This window comes from Pinus tabuliformis, chromosome 4_2 (genome assembly GCF_031772625.1).
Source record: "Pinus tabuliformis cultivar Carrire ecotype Pingquan chromosome 4_2, CPIR1, whole genome shotgun sequence".
NCBI classification, from domain to species: Eukaryota; Viridiplantae; Streptophyta; class Pinopsida; order Pinales; family Pinaceae; genus Pinus; species Pinus tabuliformis.
In genome coordinates this window covers 400,807,355-400,816,706 of record NC_142304.1, presented here as the reverse complement: position 1 = coordinate 400,816,706, position 9,352 = coordinate 400,807,355, and the positions used below count along the sequence as shown (strand labels likewise).

Genomic DNA, 9,352 nt, shown 5'->3' with positions numbered 1-9,352 from the left:
TACATCTTAGTGAGCTTGTTCAACCTATGACCAAGGCCCCAAGAGTACTTTACTTCTTGATTTTCATCATGATTCAGGAGAATCCCTCCCCCTCCTTCCACCCCATGATTCCTTTTGGAGGCTCCATCAAAGAATAAGATCCAAGTTTTCTATGCTTTTTGCCAATTCTCAAAGTATGCATCTAAAAGTCTAAGTTTTTAGGGATTGCCTAATGAGCAATGCGAAGCAGCATGAGTAGGGAAATGTCCCAAGGGGTCATGCAGTGAATCCCACCATATGCACTCTTGACTATATAAAGCATAATATTGATCCCTTGAATTCTTTCTATTGTGCTCAACACAAAAAGGGAGAGCTTTAACCATTGTAGCTCTGGGAGGAATGGATATATTTTAAAAAATAGAGATTTTTCTAGACAACCAAATATGCCAACAAATGTACTTTGGAAGAGAGTTCCAAATCCACTTAAAATATGGCTTCACTATAAGAGATACAACATGCTATTTTGCCAACTGGAAATGAGGACTACAAATTTGGAATGTGAAAGTAACCTGGAGGACAAGGGGCCCAAATCTAGTTACCATACTTGTTAGGTGCAAGAGAAAGACATGAAAATATGGAAAATATGGCAGATTGATTTTCATTTTGATGACAGAGAGAACATTGTGAAGGTCCCTAGATGCCTCTTTTTTGGATGTTTTCAAAGGCCAAAATTTTCTTATGTATGAGAATCTAGTAGAAGGTATTGACTTTTGGAATGGAATTATTTAACCACAACGTTTTCCGAAGAGAATATTTTGGGGGTATATATGTTAAAAAGATAATTTATTCATATCTAGATTTTATTATATGCATGTGCGAATTCCATTTCAAGTCATCTTCTTCTTGTTGGCTTCATGGAGCATAACACGACAGGTTGTCTTTGAGAAGATACACAAACTTAGAGAGGTTGTCCGAAATATTTTTCATCTTCCATCCTGACCATGATCCAAAGTTATCCCACTGTGATATCTAAGGCAACATAGATATCCCTTGATTTGCCAAATAATGATGGAGAGGTCTTAATGCTTTAGAGTCCTTATGAGGGGGATGGTTCAGTATGGATTCTAACCAAAGATGAATGTTGGACCCATTCTTCATTTTCCATCTAAGATGGATGGATACCTAATTCAATTTAGTTTAAATGAGTTTCCACATGGGGGAGAAGTGTCTCGAAGGAGGGAGAAGTTCTATCCTAGTTCCAGGATCATTTGCCAAACATTTGGTTGTGAGGATTTGAGCCCACCAGGCTTCAAGATTAGCTTTGATTTTCCAAGCTAAATTTTCTCTGGTTAATCAAACTTGGATCATGAATCCCCAAGCCGCCATTCTCTTGGGGTGCCTAAATGGTAGCCCAATTGACAAAGTGGATTTTTTTGGAAGAGGGCTTGCTACCTTCCCATAAGAATCTTATAATAATTTTCCCAAGAACTAGGAGAATTCCTCCTTAATTTGTTAGAAGTCCCTTACCTTGATGCCATTTACTATTATTTCTTGGATCGTCTTTTTCCTCTCCTTATTTTTAGCTTGTGGAATAATTTTTTTTTTGTCTCCAACTTGGAGCCACACACTTACAGGATTTAGCCTCCAATATTTCTCTTCTTCCTCAACATCGAGTGATATTTATCAAACAAATATTTGTCCTCAAGAAACATATTAGAGGGCATGTTTCTAGATCCATGGAGAAGTGGAGATGATCGATTTGCTACTTGATCTCTTGAATATTTTATTGTCTAGAAATGATAGAGGATTTGACCGAGGCTTTGATGCAAGATTTGAGGTGATTCATTATTCTTTCCTAAATCCAAATTGGGTTTCCTTCCACCCAAGGGAACCACGACTAGGTGACCATGTTATAAAAATTAGGGTGCTAGATCCACAGGGGGCTTATCCAAATGGGATCGGGCCATTATTGAGTGGGGGGGACAAATCAAGTCTAATGGGTCTATGATCAAATCCATTCCAAAAAAGGATATCAGATTTAATAGGCAGATTACAGCATAAAAAATTGTTAGAGATGAGAAAGCGGTCCAACCTGATAGCAATATGATTTGGACCAACTCTCTTATTGCTCCAAGTATATTTAAGGTCATAAGGTTTAATATCCATTAATTTGGAACGATAATAGAGTCTTCCATATGCCCTTGAAAGGGGTCTCTGACAGGCAAGTCTCCTCTCTTTTCCTATCCATGCAACATGGTATTGAAGTCTCCCACATATATGTTGAAATCCCTGAACTAAGAGTCACTAAGGCATTGGAGGGATTCCCAACATTCTTTATTTTCACATAAATGGACTAGAATATAAACATTAACTATATATCACACCTAATTTGTACCTAGATTCAGAAAGGAAGTTGCAATCCAATGAACATTTTGTAAATAGTTTATGAGTTGGACCTCATTCATAGTTTATAGCATACATAGGCCACTGAATGCACCTCTAGCCCTAATTGAGACAATGTCACTTATGGTCCACAACTAGCATTAGTGAGTTATAACCTTACTTTCCTCTAGCTTAGTCTTCTGCAATTGCGCAATTGAAGAGTGTTATTTTCTTCTTAAATATTTCATTTCTAATCTTATTTTATTGGAGCCCAATTCCATACAATTCCAGGACAAAACTATTATTTTTTACATTTAAGATGAGGGGCCCTTGGGAGGGGCAATGCCTAAACTTCTTATTTCATTTTCCAGTTGCATCTCCAATGTGAATTCTTTTGATAATGGACTAATGACCTGACTCTTTCAACTTTTCGGTTTTCTCTATACGTGGTTGTTATTGGTGTTACAAGATGACATCAAAGATTTTATTTTTTGGTGCAGTTCAAGCTATTTGTATCACACCAAAAATGGGACAAGTTGCTACAAAGAAAATGTATCAGCTAGTTTTTTAATTTCTTAGAGAAAAAAAATCCTTGGAATTAATCGCCACAAGCTATCTATTGTTTCTTGAAATTGAAAAGAATTTTCCATTAGTTAATGTTGCTAAAATGGCATGCATTTATCACATGTCATGGAACCTAAACTTATCATTAATTAAGAGATTATATTTTTTATAAATTAGTTTTTAAAAGAAACAAAGCATGGTTGAATATAAACTCTCATTTACAATGGAAAAGGCACATATTTTCCCGAAAGATGTTCGTCACAAGATTTGAAGCATTTGGTATTGCTTTAGAATTTCTAGTAGATCATGACAGTGGGTAATTTGAAGAGGAGCTAATGATTGTTGTAATTCCACTTCAAATATTTTGGAACCATGTTGATCAAGTCATCCTTAGTTTACTATATGAGATCTATGCATCGCCAAATTTGAAGATGAATTTGATATTCGATATTGAGGTATTATTTAATGTTTCCTTCAATAGAAGATTTGGCACTCAGAACCAACACCAAAGTGGACAAGAAAGTTCCACAAGAGCTATTTGAAATTAAAAAAAGTTCCATGATACGAGTTGTGGTAAAGACCAATAATTGTAGTAGGTGTTTTCCTAGTAATGGAGTCTACCAATGATATATCTCTTAGATCATGCAAAAGGAGTGAACCTGAAGAAAAACTAGTTTAGGAGGATGAGCTCAGAGGCTTAGGAAGAGCACTATATTTAGTGATTTGAAACCCTATATGACCATATCAATATTGAAGGAAGATCCTATAGCATAATTCATGAAGGATTTGAAGGTTTCCAACTAGAAGATGATGAAGCAGATACAACTCAGAAGTGCTTGACATACAGAACTTATTTTTAGACTATGTGTTTTGAAGATAATTTGAATCCCTTCATCAAATAGGAGGAATTGGAACACAAATAGAAATTTGGAATAACATTCATTTGGAAGACTTTTAATTTCCTCGCTAAGTAGTTGTTTAAGAAAATATAAATTCCAAATTTGAAAAGTATGTGAAACGAATGGACTAAGTAAAGTTGGAAAGACAATATGAATCACTTCAAATCCATACGTAGGAATACAAAAATATAGCAAGTTATTTACAAAAACATATGTTCAGAATGTAGAACTATTAGTTGATTGAACTTTGTGAGACCTAATTTATAAATTGTGTGGAAAAGAGAGAAGAGGAATAGGAGTAATAATGAACTAGAATTGAAGAGGAAGAGCAAGAGATAAGTAACTATAAAGGAGCAGAAACAAAGTATAGAAGAGAGATAAGGAGGAAATCAGAATTCGAAGACCAGGTAAACAAGAAAAGTAAATATATAATTTTATTAGGGGATTGATATCTCCTTTCAGGTAGCAGCCTCAAAAGATTAGGTTGGAGCCTATAAAAGAGGGTGTGGGCGCTCCTAGAAAGTTGTAGTGTGCAGAAGAAAAGAGAGATTCAAGCATCCTATAGGTAGAATCCTACAAAAAATTATTTAAATGAGGGAGTGGGTGTTTTCCTTTACAACATAACAAAAATTCATGATTTTATCTCTCTATGGATTTCCACTTATAACTGATGTCTACATGTGCTATTTGTGTGTTTGATTTTGAACTCATAATTAATTACTAAACACCCATATAACTCTATAAATACACAATTACTAATTCACCTTATCTCAATAATTACCTAATTTCCTATATAACTAATTAAAAAAAAACAAAAACAAAACAAACATACTTAATCATTTTAAATAATATCATTATCTTTAAACATATAAATGTTACCTAAATCCATTTTGATAAACCCAACCCAACCCAACCCACACACTATTGAAAATATTTCTAATAAGTAAAATTCAAAACTAAGATGTACCCAATTAACGAAAATAATGGTTCATAACACATAAATAGTAGATTGTTTATACTTCTCCTTTGCATTCTGCTCATAAAACTGATTTTCCTTTCTAAACACTTTTTTTTACTGACCATCTTCTTGTCCTGCTTTGGTCTTGTGTAAGTTCTATTTGGCTTTGGTCTTGTGTAAGTTCTATTTGGTGATTGCAAAAGGCGATAGCTTTATTAAAAAATAAATTTTGTGTAAGTTCTATTCGGTGATTGCAAAAGGCGATAGATTTATTAAAAAATAAATTGAGAAAATCAGTCTAATTTGAAATTTGCCCAAAAAAATAAATTGAGAAAATCAGCCTAATTAGAAATTGTTTTAAGTTTTTATATGTTTCGTCATTTTTTTTAACTATTTGTTTAATTTAAAATTTAAAAATTATTTGTTATTTTCAAATTTATTTAGAATTTGAAAATTTTATAATTTTAAATTTTTAAATATCTATAATATAAATTTCCATAAAAATTTTAAAATATTAAATTTATTTTTATAGTAAATAATAATAATAATAACAAAATACATTAAAATTTCATGAAGAATCATAATTATCATATTTTTTGTTAAATATTTTGTATATACATGGTCTTTGCCTCTTAATTAATGGAACACATTGGTTTGGTTGATTATAGCAATAACATTCTGAATTCACTAATGTTACGGAAGAGTTGTTTCTTTTAAATAGGCTTAAAAGTGAGTAATTTTTTTTAATAGATGTGTTTATTTCAGAATAAGATTTCCAAAATTTAAATTTAATTATTAAGCCAAAGATAAAAATTAACCTTTATAGAATATTTTTAATATTAGTCAAGATAAGGAAAATAAAGAAGTGAGATTTGTTTTAAATAGTATTCATTTTATTTTTCTATTTAATTTTAAAAAAATATCATGTTCACAACAATAAATTAATTTCGTTTGATTTTATTTATGACATTGAACTCTTATGGTTTATTGTTGCTTTATTATACTTTTCTTATTTTATATATATATATATATATATATATATATATATTGGCAATCTGAGAAATGAGATAAATATTTTGATGTTTAGTATGAATTTATCTAGACTAATATTTATTTATTTATTTATTTAAATGTGGTTTTAAAAATTTTAATTTAATTGTCATAATTTATTAGATGGATAGTGAAAATTTAATATACTTCAATTATCTACACAGTATTTTAATAATCGTTAAAGATAAAAAATATATTTACTAATAATAAAAATCTCAAAGATAATTAATTTTTTTTATTTTTTTAAATTAATTTTAAAAATACCACAACATATTTTTAATAGAAATCAAGATATAAAAAATAAATAAATAAATAATTTTAAAATACTAACCATCTCAAAGATAATTATACTTTTTTGTTTTTCAATTTAATTTTAAAAAATATCATATCAACTTATATTACATTCATTTTTCATTTAGTTTTTATTTTTTATGATCTAAATACTAATAATAATAATGTTAGTAATATTTTTTATCAAAAATATTTATTAATTATTTAATTTATATAATAAAATTATTATTTAATGTTAAAAAAAATAAAAAATTAAACATGGCCTAAATTTGGAGTACGAAATAAACGGTAGTAATCTAAGGGACACGACTTTTCTCCCGTGATATGAATGTTGTAATCTAAGGGACACGACTTTTCTCCCGTGATATGAATGGTAGTCCAGAATATAATATGAATTACAGTCCACACCATAATTATTCAATGACATCACTGCACAACTTCCAATAAATCGCCGGAATTTCAGAGATTGAAGCACACTGCTACAAAGACATTACTAACTCTTTCTGTGATTCAGAAAAACAAATGGCTTCGGAACTACAAGAGCAGACCACCCACCACATTAATCCGGCCAAATTCTGTATACCATCTGAAACAGGAAAGCCAGTTCAAAAAATTCTACCTAGCGAAGGGAAATGTATGTCCTTAGTTCCTACTATATGTTTGTCTCTGTCAATTATGTAATGAGTTAGGTTGGGATTTTAACTGAGTGGAGATTATTGGTTTGCAGTTGCTGATGTGTTGATGTGGAGAAAGAAGTTGTTATCAGCTGCGTTCCTGAGTCTTGCAACAGTGATATGGGTGCTGTTCCAATACATCCAGTATAGTATGGTTGCTCTCATTTGCCAGCTTCTCCTTGTGTACGTGCTGGTTGTGTTGGTCTACAACAATGCTGTTGAATTCATAAGTATCACAATGTCAGTCATCCACCCTTTTCTGTGCTTTTTTCTTTTCTCTGCTGTATTTTTTTGCTCTATTTCTGGTCAAGTTTATTTGGAGAATAGATTTTAGAAATATTTAAGAGAATTAGGATCTTATAACTGATTTACGCCGAAGCTCTTCTTATAACTGTTATGGATCACAGAAATCTCAAATCAACAGAATTAGGATCTCATTACTAACAAATAAATTCTAAACACCAAATACCATAGAAACCTAAATTGGTAATGAATTTAAATGAAATTCTAGAAACCTAAATTGGTAATGGACATGCTTTTATATTGCTTATATCTTTTTACACTAAAAATATATGAGTGATCTCTAGAAATGTGAAAAGTTAAACCATTAATTTTAATTTTATCTATAAGATTTTGAAAATTCTGCAATTAAATTAAATTCAACTTTTCTACTCACCAACATTATGAACTTATTTCTTACTTATCTCCACAAACTGTCACTGACTTTTTTGTTTACGTTACAGATTTGCGCCACCTCCCATTCCGAAGATTAGTTTTACCGAAGAAGTTATTGTAAAGGCAGCGACTGTTCTAAGTGTTAAAGCCAATCTTTTTTCAGATTTTCTGTACGACGCTGCATCAGGGAGGGACGGAAAGAAATTTGTCATGGTAAGGCTTTATAAGTATTGAACCCACACCATTCAAATTATATCTTGTTCTGTGGACATGGATCCCATCTAATAAATTATTAACGCGTAATTGATCAATACAGGTTGTTGCTGGCTTATCCATACTGTCTGTGATCGGTGCTTGGTGCAGTTTTCTTACTTTGCTTTACATTGGTGAATAAGATTTTTTAATTGATTTTTTTTTGGTAGAACTTGATAGATAACAAGAGTCAATTATTTCACCCTTGGATTCTAAAATATTTAATGATATATAGCCGCTAGCTGGCTGTGAATTTACAATTCACAATTTACTTATTGGGGGTGTTTTTGGTCAGGTTTTGTGGTTTCTTTGACATTGCCCGCCCTTTACCATAAATACGAAGACAAGATTGATCGCTTTGTAGACAGAGCCAGCGTGGAAGTTAAGAGACCCTACGTGCATATTTCAGATAAAGTCACTGTGGCAAAGAAGAAACTATACATTTGGTTCGATGACAGAGTGTTGAGAAAGATTCTATGGCGTCGAGTGAAGCCAGAATAAATCTTTCAATACGAGAAATCCTTTCCTTTGTTTTCTCAACAAATTTTTTTATCCTGCGTGAAACTATCATATAACAGCATTGAGAGGAAGCTTTGAATTCCTGCCACGCCCTATTTCATAACATGTATATAGGTATAATTTTTCTTCCTCCCTAACCATTATGAATCATAGTGTCAAGTCTTATGACATGGAAAAACCTTGATCTTCAAGTCAAGTCCTTATTTGGCTTTGAGACTGACCTCTCATTCTCGCTTGAATCTCTTCCTTTTCTCTTTACTATCTTACTAATCTGAGTCAGGTCCTCATTACCTTTATTCTTTTTGGCCTTTCCCTTCAGCCACACCCTCATCACTTCTCGGATGTAGTCATCCCATAGCCTCTTAAATGAGCATTGTTTCTTTCGGAAACAAATTCTTTTGACTAAAGGGTCATATATCTCTAGGAAGTCACTCAACACCATGTTTACTAACTCTGCATCATGCACCTTTTTCCCAGGACTATAAGTTAATCATGGGTATGAATGATCTTCATTAGGTAACTTATCACTATGTCAGATCTAGTCATCTACATAGATTAGAGTTTGTCCCTCAACAACATTTTCCTTTCAATAATCTTTCTCTCGTATAACTCCTCCATCAAAGAATCAAACATCTCCTTGGTTGAGTTTTTCCCAAACAAGTGAGGCGTTAATGGTCCTTCAATGCATCTAAGAGTACCCTTTGTATTTTATCTCCCTCTTAGTTAGGGAAATCTTCTCTTTATCATCTATCAACCTTTACCTTGAGAACTAAGGTGACCCTAGCCTTCCAAGATAGGAAATTTGAGGCTCCATTCAACTTCTCTTCAAGGAAAAGACACATTTCAGTCATCTTCACCTGATCTCAACTAAACAAATATGTTACTTCTATAACTTTCATATAGGCTATATGGCTTTTAACTATGGTACAATGTTCCTATATGTTATGTACACCTTTTGTACATGTTTATGGACTTCTTTGTGGCATTGTATGAACTATATGGCCACACACATGTGCTTGTATGCATAAGATGTTATTGTTTTGGCTACCTCTCAGGACCAGCTCGACCACTCCTTGACAGATGTTGCACCCTTCGACTCATAACCACCT

The 9,352-nt window shown here is 32.2% G+C and overlaps 1 protein-coding gene across 1 annotated transcript; it reads left to right on the top strand.

Moving 5' to 3' along the window:
• Positions 1-6,645: 6,645 nt before the first annotated feature.
• LOC149169644 (reticulon-like protein B1) lies at positions 6,646-8,225 on the top strand. Its single transcript, XM_089425280.1, has 5 exons — positions 6,646-6,757; positions 6,851-7,037; positions 7,541-7,685; positions 7,789-7,858; positions 8,020-8,225. Exons 1-5 carry the CDS (start codon positions 6,646-6,648, stop codon positions 8,223-8,225), a joined length of 720 nt encoding a protein of 239 aa, XP_089281406.1.
• Positions 8,226-9,352: the final 1,127 nt, after the last annotated feature.

What these genes read in the sequence shown, in the direction of transcription:
- LOC149169644 (XM_089425280.1), top strand. Translation starts at nt 6,646, where the DNA reads ATGGCTTCGGAACTACAAGAGCAGACCACCCACCACATTAATCCGGCC. An exon ending in ACGGAAAGAAATTTGTCATG is followed by an intron (nt 7,686 to 7,788) that starts GTAAGGCTTTAT and finishes TGATCAATACAG; the next exon opens with GTTGTTGCTGGCTTATCCAT. An exon ending in TCTTACTTTGCTTTACATTG is followed by an intron (nt 7,859 to 8,019) that starts GTGAATAAGATT and finishes GTTTTTGGTCAG; the next exon opens with GTTTTGTGGTTTCTTTGACA.